At 36.4% G+C, this 22982-nt stretch overlaps 1 protein-coding gene across 10 annotated transcripts in view; it reads left to right on the top strand.

Annotated features, from left to right (window-relative positions):
* ERCC6L2 (ERCC excision repair 6 like 2) overlaps positions 1-22982 on the top strand; it is a 134103-nt gene that overhangs the window by 75251 nt on the left and 35870 nt on the right. For all 10 annotated transcript variants that reach the window (XM_044756919.2, XM_014856920.3, XM_044756917.2 and 7 more), the window contains 4 exons: positions 7074-7173; positions 15463-15615; positions 19624-19704; positions 21246-22407. In XM_044756919.2, the coding sequence (XP_044612854.1) occupies positions 7074-7173; positions 15463-15615; positions 19624-19704; positions 21246-22407 (1496 nt within the window). The remainder of the gene's footprint in view (positions 1-7073; positions 7174-15462; positions 15616-19623; positions 19705-21245; positions 22408-22982) is intronic.

Below are 22982 nucleotides of genomic sequence, written 5' to 3'. Positions count from 1 at the left end.
ACATAGATGCAAAAATTCTAAACAAAATTTTGGCAACCAGAATTCAGCAATTCATCAAAAGAATCATACATCAGGATCAGTTGGGATTCATACCAGGGACACAGGGATGGTTCAACGTCCACAAATCAATCAACGTGATACACCACATCAACAAACTGAGCAATAAAAACCACATGATCATCTCAATAGATGCAGAGAAGGCATTTGACAAGATCCAACAGCCATTTATGATAAAAACTCTGAACAAAATGGGCATAGAAGGAAACTACCTCAACATAATAAAGGCCATATACGACAAACCCATAGCCAACATCATACTCAATGGGCAAAAACTGAACCCCATCCCCCTGAAAACAGGAACGAGACAAGGATGCCCTCTATCACCGCTCTTATTTAACATAGTACTGGAGGTCCTGGCCAGAGCAATCAGGCAAGAAAAAGGAATAAAAGGAATCCAAATAGGGAGGGAAGAAGTGAAACTCTCGCTGTTTGCAGACGACATGATCTTATATATAGAAAACCCCAAAGAATCCATTGGAAAACTGTTAGAAGTAATCAACAACTACAGCAAAGTTGCAGGGTATAAAATCAATTTGCATAAATCAGTAGCACTTCTGTACTCCAGTAATGAACCAACAGAAAAAGAACTCAAGAATAGAATACCATTCACAATCGCAACAAAAAGAATAAAATACCTTGGGGTAAACTTAACTAAGGAAGTGAAGGACCTATATAATGAAAATTACAAGGCCTTTCTGAGAGAATTGGATGACGACATAAGGAGATGGAAAGACATGGAATGTACATGGATTGGAAGAATAAACATAGTTAAAATGTCCGTTCTACCTAAAGCAATCTACAGATTCAACGCCATCCCAATCAGAATCCCAATGACATTCTTTACAGAATTAGAACAAAGAATCCTAAAATTCATATGGGGCAACAAAAGACCCCGAATTTCTAAAGCAATCCTGAGAAAAAAGAACAAAACGGGAGGCATCACAATCCCTGACTTCAAAACATACTACAAAGCTACAGTAATCAAAACAGCATGGTACTGGTACAAAAACAGGTGCACAGATCAATGGAACAGAATTGAAAGCCCAGAAATAAAACCACACATCTATGGACAGCTTATCTTTGACAAAGGAGCTGAGGGCATACAATGGAGAAAAGAAAGTCTTTTCAACAAATGGTGCTGGGAAAACTGGAAAGCCACATGTAAAAGAATGAAAATTGACCATTCTTTTTCACCATTCACCAAAATAAACTCAAAATGGATTAAAGACCTAAAGGTGAGACCTGAAACCATAAGGCTTCTGGAAGAAAACGTAGGCAGTACACTCTTTGACATCAGTATTAAAAGGATCTTTTCAGACACCATGCCTTCTCAGAGAAGGGAAACAATAGAAAGAATAAACAAATGGGACTTCATCAGATTAAAGAGCTTCTTCAAGGCAAATGAAAACAGGATTGAAACAAAAAAACAACCCACTAACTGGGAAAAAATATTTGCAAGTCATATATCTGACAAAGGCTTAATATCCTTAATATATAAAGAACTCTCGCAACTCAACCACAAAACATCAAACAACCCAATCAAAAAATGGGCTGGAGACATGAACAGACATTTCTCCAAAGAAGATATACTGATGGCCAATAGGCACATGAAAAGATGCTCATCATCACTGATCATCAGGGAAATGCAAATCAAAACTACACTAAGATATCACCTTACACCCGTTAGAATGACAAAAATATCTAAAACTAATAGCAACAAATGTTGGAGAGGTTGCGGAGAAAAAGGAACCCTCATACACTGCTGGTGGGAATGCAAACTGGTGCAGCCACTATGGAAAACAGTATGGAGATTCCTCAAAAAACTAAAAATAGAACTACCATACGATCCAGCCATCCCACTACTGGGTATTTACCCAAAGAGCCTGAAGTCAGCAATCCCAAAAGTCCTATGTGCCCCAATGTTTATTGCAGCACTGTTTACAATAGCCAAGACGTGGAAGCAACCTAAGTGCCCATCATCAGACGAATGGATAAAGAAGATGTGGTACATATATACAATGGAATACTACTCAGCTGCAAAACAGAACAAAATCATTCCATTTACAATAACAGGGATGGACTTTGAGAGAATTATGTTAAGTGAAATAAGCCAGCGAGAGAAGGATAATCTGTGTATGACTCCACTCATATGAGGAATTTAAAATTATGGACTAAGAACAGTTTAGTGGATACCAGGGGAAAGGTGGGGTGGGGGGGTGGGCACAAAGGGTGAAGTGGTGCACCTACAACACGAATGACAAACATTAATGTACAGCTGAAATTTCACAAGATTGTAACCTATCAATAACTCAATAAAAATAAATAAATAAATAAAAAAAATCCAGAGACCCACACTGAGACATGTTATCATCAAACTGTCAAATGTCAAAGACAAAGAGATTCTTGGAAGCAGCAAAAGAAAAGCAACTTGTAATGTATAAGGGATCCCCAGTAAGATTATCAGTGGATTTCTCAGCAGAAACCTTGCAGGCCAGAGGGCAGTGGGATGTTATGTTTAAAGTACCAAAAGAAAAAGTGATCAACTGAGAATTCTATATTGGGCAAAACTGTCCTTCAAAAATGAAGGGAAAAGTTAAGAGTTTCCCAAATAAAAGGTGAGGGAGTTTGTTACCACTAGACCTGCCGTACAAGAAATGCTTAAGAGAGACTTTCAAGTTCAAATGAAAGAGCTCTGACAGTAACGCAAAGCCATATGAAAATATAAATTTCTCCAGTACAGGTAAGTACATGGACAAATATAAAAACCATTATAATTGTAATTTTGGTTTGTAATTTGACTTTTTGTTTTCTACAGGACTTAAAATACAAGTGTGTAAAAGTAATTATAAATCTGTGTTAATGGATAAATGACATATAAAGATAATTTGTGGCATCAATAACATGAAAGTAGGGGGTGGAGCTGTAAAGGAGTGTTTTTTTACTGTAATTGGAGTTAAGTTGGTATCAATTTAAGATAGATTGTTATAACTTTTTCATGTTATATGTAATCGCCATGGTAACCACAAAGAAAATATCTATAGAATATACACAAAAGGAAATGAGAAAGGAATCCAAATGTGTCATTAAAAAAATCAAGTAAACCTAAAGGAAGGGAGTAATGGACTAAATGAGGGACAAAATAGCTATAAGACATACAGAAAACAAATGGCAAAAGTAAGTCCTTCCCTATTATTAATTACTTTAAGTGTAAATGGATTAAACTTCCCAATCAAAAGATATAGATTAGAATGGATTAAAAAAACAGTATCCAACTATATTCTGTCTATAAAATACTTTAGATCTAAGGATATGTATAGGTTGAAAGTGAAAGAATGGAAAAAGACATTCCATGCAAATAGTAACCAAAAGAGAGCAGGGGTGGTTACACTAATATCAGATAAAATAGACTTTAAGTTGAAAACTGTTATAAGAGACGAAGAAGGTATATATAATGAAAAAAGATTCAATTCACAAAAAAGCTATAACAATTATAAACATAAATGCACCAAACATCTGAGCTCCAAAATATATAAAGCAAACATTGACAGAATTGAAGGGAAAAACAGACAGCTCTACAATAATAGTAGGAGACTTCAGTAGTCCACTTTCAATAGTAGTTAGAACATCCAGTCAGAAGATCAGTAAGGAAAGAGAGGAGCTGAACAACACAGACGTATACAGAACTCTCCTTCTAGCAACATCAGTATACACATTCTTGGGGCTGCCTGGTGGTGTAGTAGTTAAGTTCACGTGCTCTGCTTCAGCAGCCCAGGGTTTGCAGATTTGGATCCCGGGTGCAGACCTACACACCACTCATCAAGCCATGCTGTGGTGGCATCCTACATACAAAATAGAGTAAGATTGGCACAGATGTTAGCTCAGCAACAATCTTCCTCAAGCAAAAAGAGGAAGATTAGCAATAGATGTTAGCTCAGGGCCAATCTTCCTCACCAAAAATAAAAAGAATACACATTTTTCTCAAGTACACATGGAACAGTCTCCACTATAGACCATCTGTTAGGCCACAAAACAAATCTTAATAAATTGTAAAAGGTTGAAATCATACAGTTTCTTTTCCAATCACCATAGAATGAAAATAGAAATAAACAGCAGAAAACTCACGGATATGTTGAAATTAAAGAACACATTCTTAAACAAACAATGCATCACAAGGGAAATTAGGAAATATATCCTGATAAAAATGAAAATGAAAACACAATATACCAAAACTTCTGGGGTGCAGTGAAAGCAGTACTAAGAGGGAAGTTTATTTAAAAACTTAACATTAAAAAAGAAGAAAGGGCTCACATCAGCTATCTGACCTTATATCTTGAAAAACTAGAAAAAGAAGAACAAGCTAAACCCAGAGCTAGCAAATGGAAGAAAATAATAAAAGATTAGAGCAGAGATAAATGAAATAGAGCCTAGAAAAACAATGGAAAAAGATCAAGAAAACTGAGAGTTATTTGTTCAAAAAGATTAGCAAACTTGACAAATCTTCAGCTAGATTGTCTAAGAAAAAAAGAAAGTTGAAGTCATTAAAATCAGAAATGAAAAGAGGGACATTACTACTGATTTTACAGAAATGAATAGGATTATAAGACACTGCTATAAATAAGTGTACACCAACAAATTGGATAACCTAGACGAAATGGACAAAGTCCTAGAAAAATACAACCTACCAAGACTGAATCATGGAGCAATAGAAAATACGACTAGACTTACTAGCAAGAAGATTGAATCAGTAAATGCTGGCAAAAAAAATTCCCCCAAATTGTAACATTGTCAAGTATGAGACAGTATGGCCTTGCCCCTCATCCCTCATGACTGTAACGGGTAGTTAGAAACAGGCGACCTCATTCACAGCATCCAGTGAAGCCTCCACCTGGGAGAAGCTGCAGGGACAAGACCCATAGTTAACCAGTGTGGCAGTCAGGTTAGAGTTTTAGTTAGCACTATGGTCCATTTCAGAACATCTGGAGTACTAGTCAACTGAGTGATTAATACAGTCATACCGAGTGCGTGGATGTCTCTGTGGATGAGGGCTGTAAGTCTGCACTTCCATAGGCTGGCCAGGTAATTAACTGGCCAGTTTTTTTTTTTAAGAGTTTCATTTAGATGTAATTAATGTCCAGTAAACTGCACATATTTAAAGTGTATGATTAAGTTTTGAGATATATATATATATATATATGCACCTGTGCAACCACCACAGTCAAGATAGTAAACATTAATCACCCCACAAATGTTCCTTGCACCCCTTTGTAGTCCATCCCTCCTGCCCCTCCCCACACCCCTGTTCCCAAGCAACCGCTGATCTGCTTTCTGTTCCTATGGATTAGTTTGCATTTTTAGAGTTTTATATAAATGGAATAATTTGAGAACACAACCTGTTCATAAGCTTAAGACTGCTGTAAAAGAAAAATCTGAACTTAGGAAAAGTTTTTGGGCAATGCAAGGTGATGTCCAAAAAGAGCAATGAAGTTGATATGTAAATTTCTTCTGTAATAATTTTCACTGACTGGTATTTCTATTTTTGCATTATAATTAAATAATATAGCATATCTAAACATAAAATATTTCTTTTTTAATTAATTAAAATTTTAGTAATGTCCCTTTTTTTAATTAGGTACATGTATTTTTTTATTAAGATTATGATAGTTAACAACCTTGTGAAATTACAGTTGTACATTATTATTAGTCATGTTGTAGGTACACCACTTCACCCTTAGTGCCCTCCCCCCACCCCCCCTTTCCCCTGGTAACCACCTATCAGTTCTCTTTGTCTATATGTTAACTACTACCTATGAGTGGAGTTATACAGAGTTCGTCTTTCTCTGTCTGGCTTATTTCACTCAACATAATACCCTCAAGTTCTATCCATGTTGTTGTGAATGGGATGTCCATTTTTACGGCTGAATAGTATTCCATTGTATATATATACCATATCTTCTTTATCCAGTCATCAGTTGCTGGGCACTTAGGTTGGTTCCATGTCTTGGCTATTGTGAATAATGCTGCGATGAACATAGAGGTGCATGGGACTTTTGGAATTGCTGATTTCAGGTTCTTAGGAGAGATACCCAGTAGTGGGATGGCTGGGTCATAAGGTATTTCTATTTTTAACTTTTTGAGAAATCTCCATACTGTTTTCCATAGTGGCTGTACCAGTTTGCATTCCCACCAACAGTGTCTGAGGGTTCCTTTTTCTCCACAGCCTCTCCAACATTTGTCACTTTGGTTTTGGATATTTTTGCCATTCTAACAGGTGTAAGGTGATATCTTAGTGTAGTTTTGATTTGCATTTCCCTGATGATTAGTGATGATGAGCATCTTTTCATGTGTCTATTGGCCATCCATATATCTTCTTTGGAGAAATGTCTGTTCATGTCCTTTGCCCATTTTTTGATTGGGTTTTTTGATTTTTGTTGTTGAGCTGTGTGAGTTCTTTATATATTATGGAGAATTAACCCTTTGTCAGATAAATAACTTGTAAATATTTTTTCCCAATTAGTGGGCTGCTTTTTTTGTTTCAATCCTGTTTTCCCTTGCCTTGAAGAAGCTCTTTAGTCTGATGAAGTCCCATTTGTTTATTCTTTCTATTGTTTCTCTCGTCTGAGGGGTTATGGTGTCCGAAAAGATTATTTTGAAACTGATGTCAAAGAGTGTACTGCCTGTATTCTCTTCTAGGAGACTTATTGTTTCAGGCCTAATCTTTAGGTCTTTGATCCATTTTGAGTTTATTTTTGTGAATGGTGAAAGAGAATGGTCAATTTTCATTCTTTTACGTGTGGCTGTCCAGTTTTCCCAGCACCATTTGTTGAAGAGACTTTCTTTTCTCCATTGTATGCCCTCAGCTCCTTTGTCGAAGATTAGCTGTCCATAGATGTGTGGTTTTATTTCTGGGCTTTCAATTCTGTTCCATTGATCTGTGCATTTTTATGTCCAAAAGCTATGTCCTGAACCTGCAGTTGGACTTGACTTGTATGTGCTTTGTGTTCATCTTTTTGCAGAGCATATAGAATTGGGCAATGCAGGGATGTCAAAGTGCTTAGGCTAATCTCCTTGGGAACGGTGGAGGAGATCATGTACTTACGACAGGTGTACAAGCAGGTAAATATATTCCCCTTTTTCTAAGAAGTAAACATTTGTCTGTTTTCAAAAATTAGTAACAAATATGTGTAAAAATATGTTTTTAATTTTATTCTAACTATAATGTGGAATTTAATAAGATTATGAAATACACTCTAGAATACACTTCCATAAAGCAGATTATTTCTTAGACTCATTGAATTTTAGAGCTGAAACTTTCTTAGAGTGATACATCTTAAACTTTAATGTGCTCATGAATCACCTAGGGATCTTTAAAGTACAGATTCTGATTTAGTGGGTCTGGGTGGAGCCCAAGATTCTGCATTTTTAACAAGCTCCAGGAAGTGCCAACACTACTAGTCTATTGACCACAATTTGAGTAGCAAGGTCACAGCTCCGCCAAACTCTGAGCCAAGACATAATGGTATGCCACAGATGGAATACAGGTGCATTGAAACATTGATCCCACAGCTCTCCGGGCAACCAGCTTCCAGCCTTGAGTAACAACTTCTGTTTACTCCGGGTAGATGTTCATATGTTACCTTTCTGTATGTGCCATGACATGAAGAAGACTGGGGAGAAGTGCCTTGGAGATATCTAATGTAACCATTTCATATTGTAGATAATGAAACTGGGACCCAGAGACACTCCAGTAAATGGAATTATGGGAATAGAACTCAAGTGTTCGCCCTACTGTGCTGGTGCTTTTAGTATTCATCTAAAATTGCATGAATTCTTTCATATCCTTAGGGTATCGATTACTACTCTATTTATGCCTCTAAATAAACAAAGTTTATTTAGTTTATAACTGCTCACTTGAGAAGATCTGGAATGAGGTTCATGTTTAATTATAAATGTTAAATTTGAATTACTCCCTATATATTCAGTTGGCATCTATTTAAGAGCAAACATTTGCCATGTGTGGTGGTACTTAACCTAAGAATGATCCAATCTTAAATGTATGCTATTTTCTAAATTCTAAAAATAGAATTGTACACAGCAGTTTTTGTTCTTTCTTAAAGCATTGAGCTCTGTCAGAAACGTTTCATTTTTTTGTGCCTTGGTATAGCACAACTACTTGAAAATTTTTTTTTCAGATGTAATTAACCAATCTTGGAAAAAAGTAGGATATTATTTTTTTCATCTTAGGTGTAGTTCTTTAGAATATTATCTTAGCTTTGTCACAAGTAAAAGTCTTTCCTCAATCACATAGTAATTTTTCTCAATCTCATTACTATATATATTTCCTTTTTACCTATTCATCTGACTCATTTAATGAAATAATCTGGCCTGTTATATATTATATAGTAATATATAATAAAAAGGCTTCAGAAGATGAGGGTAATTTAAGTTTTCAGAACTTTGTATGATCTAGTTACTTATTAAAATATTTTTAAAATTTGAGCCACTTCGGGCAGATTCAGCCATACAACTTGGTAGGCACAAATAAAGATAAGATGGCAATCATGTAAGGAAAAGTCATTACATGTGGTTTAAAGATTGATTGGGTGCAAATGGTGTACATACTCTACCCTCCCAAGTGTTTCTCAAATCTTTCGGGGGAAAAAACATCCAAAAATTATGTTTTAAAAACACCTATAAAAATTTTGGAAAGCAAGAAGAGTTCTCTCTGTGGCCCAGAAATTACGAGGAACCCTGAAAAACAAAAAGCAATCAGGATCCAATTGGAGGGAGAAACCAAGCTAAATTTGGTCAGAAAAAGACTACTGAAAAAAGTAGGTGCAACTTCTGGATATTCTAAGCTTAGACTAAGTCAGCAGATACTAAAAAAGAAGGGAGCTTTGGGGTGACGGTGGCACCTCCCCTTTAGGGTGTCATTGCTGATCTAGCAAGGTGGTTTAACCCTTACAATCTTACTCCCATTGTACCAAACTGCAGCCAACAGAGGTGTCTGCTCTCAAGTAGGAACAATAAATACTGGAAAACTCTGGAAGCAAAGAAGCAAGACAGAGCTCCAAATTTTTGCTGAAATCAAGAAGAAAGTGCCTCCATTCCTCAGAACGTTAGATACTTGCGCCTACCCTGGCTTTGAATAATCACTGCAGTAGGCTGAGAGAAGCGTGTAAGGCACTTGAAGACAGATGAATACCTGAAAAATAATTATTGCACACTTTAGGAAAATAAATACTATGAAAATGGCTCTCAGAGGCATCAGGTCCTAATCCCTGGAACCTATAAATGTTACTTTACGTGGAAAAAAGGATCTTTGCAGATGTGATTAAATTAAGGAATTTTGAGATGGGGAGATTAGGCTGGACTATCCAGGTGGGCCCAAATCACAAGTGTCCTTATAAGAAAGAAGCAAAGGGAAATCTGACACAGACAGAAGAGACAGAGTGATGTGGTTGTGGGGGCCTGGAACTGGCCACCCCAAGATATGTCTCTTTGGCATGAGGATTATTTGGGGCTGGTTACTTTTAATACACTGCAGACAGGAAAGCAACTGAAAAGTAGAATTTACTTACCCTTTTGTTAAGAGACATTTACATTTGTAAAGGAAATCTCCATCGGTAAAGTTGTCTCTCTCTCTGTACCAGGAAGTAGGGGGGATGACCTTATCTCTAGAAATTCCTATCAAAACAGAAGGCAAGGACTTAAATCTGCATAATAATCTTATTGCTGTTTATTGCACTTGTCTGGTAACCTCCTGTAACTGACTCCCCCCACCCCCAAAATCCTCCTTTGTCTTTAGCTGAATATGATATTTAAGGTGGTGGCTTCAGCCATTTTGGAGAGTTGCTCAGCTTGCCTGAGCCTCTCCCATGTATACAGGGTATAAAGCTTTGTTTAATTTTCTCCTGCTATTGTGTCCCTTGTGAATTTAATTTGTTCTCTGACCAGAAGAACCCAGAGAGGGTAGAGGAAATGTCTTCCTCCCCTACATGGTCACATGGCTAAGGACTGCTGGCAGCCACCAGAAGCTGAAAAAGGCAAGGAATAGATTCTCCCTAGAGCCTCTGGAGGGAGTATGGCCCTCCTGGCATCTTGATTTTGGACCAGTAATACTGATTTCAGACTTCTCTCTTCCAGAAGTGTAAGATAATAAATTTCTGTTGTTTTAGCCCACTAAGTTTGTGATAATTTGTTACAAGAGCCATAGGAACTAATACAGGCACTCAAAAAAAAAAAAAAAGAAATTAACATTAAGGAAAACAGAATTAATAGAAAAGAGTAAAGGAGATTTTTAAAGAAATATTAATAATATTTTCAAAAGGTAAGTGAGGTTGTAGGATCCTGAAAAAAGAACAGACTACTAGGAAAAGAATCCATTAGAGATCCAGAAAATGAAAAACTCTGGAATAGGCTAAGTAACAAAGACCAAAGTTTTCATATAAAAGAAAAGTCAAACAATTCTTCTAGATTACAGAGCAAAAGGACAGAGATAGAATACATGTAAGAAAAGTTAGGGGAAATGCATGCTAGATCTAGAAGTCTAATATCAGTCTTATAGTTGAAGAAGCTAACAAAAGGAAGAGAAGGGAAGAAACCCTAAATAAAGAAAGCAACATAAAAAGTAGAAAACAAGAGTCCACAGATTATATGGGCCCACCCAATGCTAAATAGGATGAATGAAAATAGACCTACACTTACACCGTCTTAACTGCAAAACACCAGAGATAAAATGAGAAGTCCTTAAAATTTCTAGAGATAACTTTCTGGAGAGAAAAGTTATGTGCAGTAGTGCAGTTGGCCCTCCATATCCACAGGTTCTGCATCCAAGCATCCAACCAACTGCAGATCAGGCCTACGATCACTGCATCATTACTGAACACATACAGACTTTATTTTCTCATCATTATTTCCTAAGCAATATAGCATAACAGTTATTTACATAGCATTTACATTGTATTAAGTATTATAAGTAATCAAGAGATAATTTAAAGTATAAGGGAGGATATGCATATGTTATCTGCAAATACTGTGCCATTTTATAATAAAGGACTTGAGCGTCCTCGGATTTTGGCATCCCAGTATAGTCCTGGAACCAATCCCCCGCAGACACGGAGGGGTGACTGTACTAGAATTAGATAGACATCTAACTTCCTATTAGTGATACTGGATACTTAGAAGCAATAACTACAAATGAGGGAAGATAATAGCCCTACATTGTCAATAAAGTGAATTTTTAATCAAAACTTTCTCACAAAGAAAGATCCCGGCCTAGATGACTTCAGCAGTGAATTCTATCAAACATTTAATATTCTTTTTGAAGGCAGAGGAGGAGGGAACACTTCCAATTTACTTTAGAAAGATAGAAGAATCCTGATATCAAAACTTGACAAAGAGATTACAAGAACAGAAAATTACAGAACAATATCTCTCATGAACTTAAATGGAGAAATCTTTGACAAAGTCTCTCTTAGAAATTGAATTATCTCTCTCTCCCTGACCCCAGAAAAAGAGACCTTGAAGTCCTAACCCCTGGTACCTGTGAAGAGGATTTTATTTGGAAGTAGAGTCTTTGCAGATGTAATTAAGTTAAGATGAGATCATAGTGAATTAGGGTGGGCCCTAATCCAATGACTGATATCCTTATAAGAGGGAAATTTGAATACAGACAGACATAGGGAGAATGCATGTGATAACGGAACCAAAGATTGGAGTGATGCAGCTGCAAACCAAGGAATGCCAGAGGTTGTAGTTCTTTTTGTCGAGAAAAAAGAACAAAGCTGCAGGTATCACACTCCCTGACTTCAAAATAGACTACAAAGCTATAGTAATCAAAACAGCATAGTACTGGCAGAAAAACAGACACACAGATCAATGGGATAGAATTGAAGTCCAGAAGTAAACCCACACATCCATGGACAGCTAATTTTTGACAAACGGACCAAGAACATACAATGGAGAAAGGAGAGTCTCTTCAATAAATGGTGTTGGGAAAACTGGACAGCCACATGCAAAAGAATGAAAGTAGACCATTATCTTATACCACACACAAAAATTAACTCAAAATGGATTAAAGACTTGAATGTAAGACCTGTAACCATAATAATCCTAGGAGAAAACATGGGTGGTACACTCTTTGACATCAGTCTTAGCGGTATCTTTTTTGAATATTGTTTCTCCTCAGGCAAGAGAAACAAAAGAAAAAATAAACAAGTAGGGCTACATCAGACTAAAAAGCTTATGCATGGCAAAGGAAACCATCAAAATAAAAAGACAACACACCAACTGGGAGAAAATATTTGCAAATCATATATTTGACAAGGGGTTAATTTCCAAAATACTTAAAGAACTCATACAACTGAACAACAAAAAAAGCAGCAACTCAATCAAAAAATGGACAAAAGATATGAACAGACATCTTCCAAAGAAGATATACAGATGGCCAACAGGCACATGAAAAGATGTTCAGTATCACTAATTATTAGGGAAATGCAAATCAGAACTACAATGAGATATCACCTTACACCCATCAAAATGGCTATAATTAACAAGACAAGAAATAATGAGTGTTAGAGAGGGTGTGGAGAAAAGAGAACTCTCATACACTGCTGGTGGGAGTGTAAACTGGTACAGCCACTACAGAAAACAGTATGGAGATTTCTCAAAAAATTAAAAATAGAAATACCATGTGATCCAGCCGTCCCACTACTGAGTATTTATCCAAAGAATGTGAAATCACTATTTCAAAAAGATATATGCACCCCTATGTTCATCACAGCATTATTCACAATAGCCAAGACTTGGAAGCAACCTTGGTGCCCATCAAGGGATGAGTGGATAAAGAAGATGTGATATATGTATACACACACACACACACAGTGAAATACACTCAGCTATAAAAAAGACAAAATTGCGTCACTTGCAACAACATGGATGGAAATTGAAGGCTTTATGCTAAGTGAAATGTCAGACAGAGAAACTCAAATACCACATGATTTCACTTGTATGTGAAAGATAAACACATAGATAAGGAGAACAGGTTGGTGATTACCAGAGGGGAAGAGGGTAGAGCGAGGGTGAAAGAGCTAAAGGAGCACGTCTGTGTGTATATATATATAGCGACACATAAAACTAGACCATTGGTGGTGAACATGATGCAGTCTATATAGAAGCTGAAATAGAGTGATGTACACCTGAAATTTACACACTGCTATAGGCCAATATGACCTCAATAAAATAATTAAAGGAGAAAAAAAAGAATGCCCAGGATCACCAGCAACCACTAGAAGCTAGGAAGAGGAAAGAAAGGGTCTTCCCTTAGGACTTTCAGAGAGAGCATGGCCCTGCCAACACCTTAATTTTAGACTTGTAGAGCTTTCTCTTCTCTTCTATTTATTTCTTCAATCTGTGTGGACTCATGGGATCCTATTTTAGTAACAGATTACAGCCTACTGAATATCACTATTTATTTTGATGTTCAAACTGTCTCATTTTTGGCCAGTGGGAACCCCTTCAAGGTGGCTTCTGTGTCATTTTGACAAGCCCCATCATTCTTTTTGCACGTCCTTGCTATGGTAGGTTTAATAATGGTCCCCTCAAAGATATCCACAACCTAATCCTCTGAACCCACCTGGATTATCTGGATGGGCCCAATGTAATCACCAGGGGTCCTTATAAAGGGAGAAGGATGGGCAGGAGGGTCAGAGAAAGGAGAGAAGATGTGACAGCAGAAGCAGAGGATCAGAGAAAAAGATATGAAGATGCTACCTACTGGCCTTGAAGGTGGAGGAAGGGGTCATGAACTCCTTAACATGACGAACATTCCTTTTCTTCTATTTAATTCTTGCATATCTTTTATATTGCTGTGAAGAAATCCAATTTTGTAGTTTTCTTGAGCTAGAAACTAAGCTACATTTTCTAATTACTGATTTTTTTCCCTACTCTCTTGAATTCCAACATGATTTTTTTGTAGTTAGCCCACAGATGGATGCATCTGGCCTTCATGTTTACTAGAGCCACTTTAGATAACTTGTTTTAAGTACAAAATAATGTGCCTTCTATAAATTTTGTAATAAAACGTTGGTAGGCAATTATAAAGATTCAGATTAATGCTTACAGATTACTTTGGTGATTGTATTTGGTAACCCTGCAGTCTGACAATATCGTGTTTAAGGGAGAGTCAGTAGCAAGGGTGACATCATCGGGGAGCTGGGCCGTGAGATGCGTCAGTTGCTATTGTGATTCTGTATTCCCAGGACTAGAGCCCGTGTTTCTGGGACATTGATATCAAACTGATCAAGTCGGTATGGTGATCCATAGCTTCTTCAAACTAAGATCTCAAGGGTCTTGTTTTAAGAGGGACATCTTGGAGATGAAAAATTGTTACAAGTATAAATTTTGGATTCAGCCAAACCCAGGTATAAATTCTTGAAATGACACTTCCTACCTGGGCAGCTGCGAGCAAGGCACTTCATTTCTCTAAACTTAAGTTTCTTTATTTCTAAAAGAGAGATGATGATGTCTTATAGGGTTGTAGGGATTAAAAGAGAATGTAAAAGTCTTACACATGTAGTAAGTAGCAGCTAAAGAGTAGCAATAAGTAGCAGCTGTAGTTAATAAGAATAATTTTAGTTGCCTAGAGTAATTTATTCCTGTGCAAATCAGCTCTGATGAAAATCAATAAAGTACCGCCTCTTACTAATCCTTCCATCAACAGTAGACTGAAGTTATTTTTTATTCTGTGCATTCTTTGTTTCTCCCAAGAAACAAAGTGTACATAGGGTTAATCAGATTATATTCACATTACATTTAGTAAAACACCCAATAAAGAAAGAAGCACATTCATGTTGATACTGAAGTGGTCCATGTCAGTGTTCTTTCTGTAGTCACAGTTGTTTCAAAGATGCAGTGTTTCTAAACAGTGATTGGGTTTTTGCTGTTAGTTGACAATGTAACCATGGCCACAGTTAGTTTGGCAACAACATTATCGTCATATAATTGCTTTAGATTTTAATTTAACTTTGGTGATACAGTGCTTATTTGTGCCAGTTTTAGTAGTTCTATTGTAATAAGAGTCTAGAAAGGAGAAAAGTGTATTCAAATGTATGCCTTTATTATGAAACATTTTACATCAGGTGGCTATTCCATAGAGATGTGATCTTGACTCAATTGGTAGAAAACAGATAAAATAGGAAATGGAAGATCTCTTCTTCAATAAGGCCGTCCAGATTATTATTATTTTACCATAATGGCAATGTCTGCTAGGGAAATTAAAATTTCCTCTCTAAGGAGATTCTGCCTACTCCAGCTAAAGCTGTGTATATACAGGGAATGCCAGGAAAGTCTGACGTATTGTTTGAGCAAACACTTCAAAAACATCTTGTGTTTTTTCTGTTTTAGCAACTTCACTGTGTGGTGGTCGGAAGTGAAAATGCCAAGCGATATTTTGAAGCAGTTCAAGGATCAAAAGAGCATCAAGGAGAGCTTTTTGGGGTCTATAATCTCTTCAAACTAAGGTCCCACGAGTCTTGTCTTACCAGGGACATCCTGGAGGTGTGAAATTGTTCTCTGACCTTTTCAATATTTTAAACACAGTTATTTCCCTCAGGAAACTTGAAATAGAATTGCTGGTGCCTTTTCAGAGGAATTTTTGGTTTACTTATAAAAAATGCCTTATGTTTAAATTTCTTCTTTTAGAGAAATAGGAAATGAATTGTTGTACCTCTAAACTAAGATTTTCCCATGCGTAGTTATAAATAAGATACACACAAAAATACAGATACATGTACTAGGCCGTGTGACTTCCAAGGCGATTTTCAGACTAGCGAAGAGAAATTTATTATTTTGAAAACAGCTGTTGAAGTCAAGAACTAAAAAAGACTTTTCTAAATAAACAAAAATATAAAATATGTTTTGATTAAGTGACCAAATGCTCCCTGAGATTCACCCTCATGTCTCACAGAGATTTTTGTTTTCTGTTCCCAATAAAAATTCCACACCAATATTTCAAACTCTCCCAGTTGTGTTCATCCTCAGCACACAGATGTTTCTTATTCCTCAAATAGGATATTTATGTCCTTTTAAAAAAGTCTTTTAAATTCTTTAATATACCAGAATACTAAGGATATTAACCTATTTTCTAGTTGATAATGACAGGAGTTTCATAAAATCGTGGAATATCATCTTTTGCAACCCTCTCATCATAGAGATGAGGAAACTAAGTCTCAGAAAATTTAAGAATATATCCCTGAAGTTCCAGGACTTTGTTGTAAAACCTTAATGTACTTCATTTATCAACTAAGTACCATAGAAACAGTTCAAGGAACACTTGGTCCCTGTCCTTCAAGAACTTGGACCTTCTTGACAGGAGGTGGAAGAGAACGTTTACGTAATGAACGTGTGATGTCAGTGAGCGTGTGTTAGCAGGTTCAGTAGCAATTCAGAGTGATCACTGAGGGACGGGGAGAGGAAGGTATATATTATTTGTGTCTTGTGAATATTACAACTCTTACACAATGTCTGATGTATACTGCTGAGTTTTTATTTTATAGTAACTATTTGGTTCTGAATTGAGTAGTCCATTTAAAGTCCCCCTTTCTCTCTTTTTCTTGTTTTGAATATGCCGTTTCTTTCATGGACTTGTTCTTTCCCATTCCTCTTCTCTAATCAATAGCCTTGTTTGTCCTCCAGGCCCCCCTCAGAACCTACCTCCATTTCAGAGCTCTACCCAACATACCAGCCTATAGCCATGTTTCTAATTTGAAATCATTTTCTATAAAATATTTTAGCATTATAGTACTTATCCTGTTTTTTGCCATATATCAAATAGTTTAGTTCTCTATTTTATCAGAATAGCCACCTTTGTTAAACAAGTGTTAGATAAGATATTCAGCATGACAAATTATTAACTTTGTTCTCTGGTTGTCCTAAGTATATCTTGTTTCTCCCCCAGGATTGTTTATTAGTGACAGGACCCTCCATGTACTATATTTTGTTTATGGTAAAATGTGTTCAACTTCTTGCGAAGCGCATCATCAGCACTCGATTATTCAATTAAATTTTGAATTAAAATTTCTCATTTGTATCAACTAGAATTTAAAATTGTTCATGCCTGATTAGATTCGTGCTCCTTTTGGCCAGATGATGTTTTAAAATATTATTATTCTAAGCAGTGTACAATGGAAGCTTATCTTATAAAGTAAAGGAAGTATTTCCTGTGATACATTTTTAATTTTTAAAGGTTGTAGAAAATCCCTTTTAAAATGTCTTAAGATGTAGAAATTTGAATTTATAGAACACTTTTAATCTGATGACTTCTGGGCAATTTTGTCCTATTTTGCATTGACTTTCTGTTATCTATATCATGATTTCCCTTTAGAGATAGATATTGAGAGTTAATTTTACAAATACTTATTGAGTATATGCTAAATATCAGGTACTGTACATCATAGAGCAAGGCATGCAGAAATTAATAAAATAGACAAAAAATCCTGCCTGCAAAAAATTTACATTCTATTTGAGGGAGACAAATAATAAACAGAAAAAATAAGTGAAGCATATAGTGTAGCATGATGATAGGTTCTAAGGATAGAAATAGAGCAGGTGGAAGATGAAGCAGTTCTGAAGATCTCGTGTACAGCGTAGTGATTATAGTCAACAATACTGTATGATAGACTTCAAAATTGCTAAGGGACTAGATCTTAAATGTTCTCACCACAAAAACGAAATGATAGCTATGTGACTTGATAGAGGTGTTAGCTAAAGCTACAGGGGAATGATATTGCAATATATAAATGTGTCAAATCAACACATTGTCCACCTTAAGTGTCCCCAGTGTTATATGTAAATTGTATCTCAATAAAAAAAGATAGAGTGGGGAAGGGAAATAGGGAGACTGTCCAGGAAAGAGTGCTGCAATTTTAGATGGGATAGCCAAGGCAGTGCTCCCTGAGGTTGCGTTTGATTTTTTGAGGAGACGAGGGCAGAAGATGTGTTTTAGACAGAGGAACAAATGCACAGCCTCTGAGGGAGGAACATGCCCAGCATGACTTCCAAATGACAGGGAGGCCAGAGTGGCTGGAGTGGAGTAAGCAAGAGAGCCAAAGACGGGGCCAGAGAGATGACAGGAAGCCAGATCATGCAGGGACTTTGACTTTGAGTGAGACAAAAAGCAATTAGAGGTCTCTGAACAGAAGAATGACAGATCTGATCTAAAGCATCTAGACTAAATATTAAGAATTAGACTGTGCAAGTACAAGAGCAGAAGCAAGAAGACAAGTAGGAGGACACTGCAGTAATCCAGCCAAGAGAATATGGTGGTTTGGGCCAGTTTCCTAGTGGTGGATGGCCTGAGAAGTGGCTGGATTCTGGATATATATTACCCAGGTGGGGCTCACAGGATTTGCTAATGGATCAGATATAGCGTATGAGAAAAGAGTTAAGGATGACTCCAAGGTGTTTGGCCTGAGCAGCAGAAGACTGGAGTTGCCATTTACCTATCATAAAGGAATTCTGATAGCTTGAGGATTTCTGATGCTGCCAGTTGCAGCTGTTGTAGCCATTTAGCTTCTGTTGGAAAAAAAAAAAGGCAGTACTGTGAAGGAGGCTTCCCATTCCCTTACAGTAATAGCCTATAGGCATTGAGAGAAAAGCTCTCAAGGGCAGTTCAGGAACTGTTTATCGTTCTCTAGAGCTCTGTGGGGAGATTCTCACTTGTTGCCCTGGATATCAGGCCATTGGTATATCTGTGTATTTGTAAGTAGGGCATTTGTAGCCCTGGTGATAGTAGTATTGTTTTCTCGTGTTCTATCAATAAATAAAGCCTTAAAAAGTGAAATAAATTGATTTCCTTTTGAAGAATAATTTAATATTCTAGAATCTAGGCCATTAAATACCTCTGCTCAAGGACATACCAAAAGCTTTAAAAGCATAAATACTTTCCCAAAAGATGTAGCAAGTCTATTATATAATGGTCTTTTATTTTTAGTTTCGTGTTAGATGGACCTTTTTATTTTGATGTCTACTACACCGAAGGAATCACTAAGCATATTTTAATGAATATGAACAATAAATACACTAGTAATATAGGCTAGAATGTCAAGTTCCCAATACTCAACATTATCTGTGATTGTTTGAAATGTTGCTAATATGTCCTTACTATAATTATTATATAGACATGGTTATTATGGATATTGTTACTGGGTAAATATATAACATTTTTTCACTTTACCCCCCCACTAGAGCTTTTAGTGGAGTTGGCTGAAAAACATAATTAGTTTTCTATCTGAAAAAGTAAGCTTTAAGACAAGAAGTAGGAGTATTTTATGGCCCAGCTCACTTCTGGTATGTTTCCCTACTACCTAAGAGTTATGAGTATTTTTAAATGTTTTCTAAACTGTATATGAGTTCCTTAATTAGAAAATTGAAAAATAGCGTTAAGAGAGCTAAAGCAAGCTGCACTCTGTTGTCCTTTCTTAACTCCCAAGTTTTAGCATGCCGTCGCTTGTGTTTATCTGTGGTTTTTCACCCCATATATTACACAGTTATTTGCATTCTTCACAGAGAGAAGGCCAAGTGGAAGCTGGGATTATGACAGCCACAACTTGGTTGAAAGAGGAACCTCGAGTACACAAACCAGAAACAGTAAGCCATTTTTGAATCTGTAGCCTAGAATTTCTAGAAAAGATGTACTGTGAAAATTTTGTTTCTTTTCCTTTTTCATTTATTTCTCAATGAGTAAAGAAAATGTCTTTATGGGGCCGGCCCCCATGGCCGAGTGGTTAAGTTCGCACACTCCGCTTCGGCGGCCCAGGGTTTCACCAGTTCGTATCCCGGGCGCGGACGTAGCATCGCTCATCAACCCATGGTGAGGCAGCGTCCCGCATGCCACAACTAGAAGGACCCACAAACAAAATATACAGCTATGTACCACGGGGATTTGGGGAGAAAAAGAAAAAAAAAAAGCCAAGTTCTTTAAAAAAAAAAATCAAGGACAAAAAGTCAGAGGCCTGTCAGTAAAATTAATAATTTAGGCTAATTTAACATTTCATATCATAAAAACAAATTCAGGAGCAATCATCAGGCATTTACATCCAAACTGGAATTTTAACTATACCAAACTGTAAATTCAAAATTAAATACACTGTAAAGGTGACCAGTCCAACCTAAATAAATAACTTTTTACTAAACAACAAATTAAATGGAAAAATAGTAATCAATGCACATTTAAGATGATTAAATCTGGACATCAGAATCATTCTCTGACCCAAGCAGACCCTCTATTTCGTTTGAATCCTTGATCTTGTGATCTTTTTAGTAGTTTCTCATCTCATATTCTACAAATCCTGTGTTGTCATCATTAGGCCTTTTTTAAAAGTAAAGAATATGCATGGAAGGTTTTTTTGTTATTGTTGTTGCTGGTTTTTTCTTGTTTGTTTTGGGGACTTAACTATAAATTTATACCAGCCCAATGATTTGTCATATGGAGTGAATATTTTTCTAAGTTTATAGAAATACATGAATATCAAGTGTTGGCAGAAGTATTACTGGATAATACTTTCCCTAAATCTTTTGCTAATAAAGTCTCAGTTTTAAGAAACTGAAGGATATATTTAGTTCTGATTTATGTGAATAAAATAATTATTGGATTAAATTTTTAGCAAATTTTACTTAGTATCTTCAATATTTTCTTTATTTCTAGTGGTCAAGATCGCATCATATCTCATTCTTATTTTTAATCAATTAGAACTATTTTCCAGTTGTGAACTCTACTTCGTTAACTCCTACAAATTTGTTTTGTTGGCAAAGCATGATTAGAAGTATCTGCTGGACTGCAGTAAGCAATAAATTGTGTGCTTTTCACTTTTGAGACCAGAATCGGCCCCAGCATCTTAGCAGCTGACCACTCTGCTCTGTGCTTTTCTTATAAATCATTTGATCATGTGGTATTGTAGTTTAAACTTTTCTTTGTTTTTGAAAGTTATTCAACTTGAAAAGAGAAAGAGTGTACCAGACAGAACATTAAATACTTTACATTTATTTATTAAATTTTGTACTTTTAGAAAATACTAAGTGAGGTACTTGTATATAAATCATCTGCCCAAATTTAATTCCCTTCCTGTGTGATAAGTTTGATATTATTATCTCAGCATTTTCTAATGTTTCCATTATTGCTTCTTATATAGCCTAGAGAGCCTGACTGTCAAGAACACAGAGGTCTAGAGCAACCTGCAGACCCACTGGCCAAAGAGGCATGTGATCTCTGCAGTGATTTCAGTGATGAGGAGGCAGTGGGAAACTCGAAACTAAAGACTGCTAAGAACAAACCACGGGACTCAAGTAAATCAGGTTCTCCCGCACAACTTACCTTACTCCAGTGTGGTTTCTCTAACGTGTTTGAGACAACGTCTAAAGCAGTTGAGGATGGTGATGGAAATATTGCCTCTGATGATGAAAGTTCTGATGAACCACCCACGTGCCTTTCAACAGAAGCCAAAGATGTTGATTGTCATAAAAGTCGAGACTCTATTGGTATTTCAAGATATCGGAAATTAGCCAACACCCTAAATCCAAATGAAAAATGCATTTTTGATAAAAGTGAGAAGATTTTAGAACAGAAGATTTCTTCTGAGTCTGATGATGAGAAAAATTTTAAAAATACAACTGACCACCATTGCATTTTACAGAATGTCACAGAATCGGAAGATAGTGACGTCGTCTTTCCCACACAATATACAACTCAGAAAGTCCCTAAGAACAGTATAAGGTTTAAGCCACCTGTGGATGGATCTGAAGATTCTGAAACAGAAAACCCTGTAAAAATAAAAAATAATGGTGATTATAAAAAGACTGACTTCAGAGTAAATGGACTAATTTCAAAACAATTAAATCTTGAGAACCTGACCCTAAAACCTATCATGAAGAGAAAAGGCAGCAGTGATATTAGTGACGAGTCTGATGACATTGAAATTTCCTCCAAGTCAAGAGTAAGAAAGCAAAGAGCTACTACTTCTTTAAGGTTTAAGAGAAAAAAAGAAAAGAAAAGAGAACTTTACACTTTTCCTAAAACGGTGAAGAAAACAAACCAACTGTATGCAACAGACGGAGATTGTAATTCTCAGACTGTTGATGATTTTTCATCCTCAGATGATGATTTATCTGTTAGCGACATCACTTTCTCTAAACAGAGCCATAGACCAGAAACTATGAAAGATAGAATCAGTTTCTCTTCAAAATTGCCTAGCCATAAGAAAAATAGCACTTTCATACCCAGAAAACCAATGAAATTTTCGAATGAGAGAGTTGTCGATCAAGCGCAGATGTATGAATCAATGGATAAATTTTTAGGTAACTACGGATACATTCTGAAAACTTTTCTTTACATATTTGTTTTGTGCAATCAAATAGTTCTGTAAGAAATTCTTGAATTAGCTTATAAAATAGGTCTGCAATCAACATGCTATGTTGAAGCACAAATGAGGAAATGGGTGAGTGGCAGGATAAAGGGAAGACCACTTAGGTTGAGGTAGAGAACTTTGTCATCTACCCCAGGACCCCCTCCATGTGCCCCATCTGAATCATAGCTCCCCTACCCCTATAAAGACTAATTATTCTAACTTTTATAGTAATTACTTTTTGGCATTTTTATGGTTTTATCACACAAATGTGTATCCCTAAACATTATAGTTTTGTCCTGCCTATTTTTAAAATCTTTATGTAATCTCTTTCAATCTATAAGATTCCTCTTGCTTCTCTTTCATTTCCTTATGATTTATCTGTTGAGGAACTTGAGCTATCTGCAGAGTTTTCCTCAATTTGCATTTTGCTGATTGTGTGCTATTGGTACAGTTGAACGTATTTCTCTGCCCTCTGTATTTCCTGCAAGTGAGCAGTTGGCTCCTGAGACTGTATCAAACTCCAGT

The sequence above is a fragment of the Equus asinus genome, chromosome 23, assembly GCF_041296235.1.
Source record: "Equus asinus isolate D_3611 breed Donkey chromosome 23, EquAss-T2T_v2, whole genome shotgun sequence".
Lineage (NCBI taxonomy): Eukaryota > Metazoa > Chordata > Mammalia > Perissodactyla > Equidae > Equus > Equus asinus.
The sequence above is the reverse complement of the archived record's forward strand: the minus strand, read 5'-3'. Positions and strand labels throughout refer to the sequence as shown.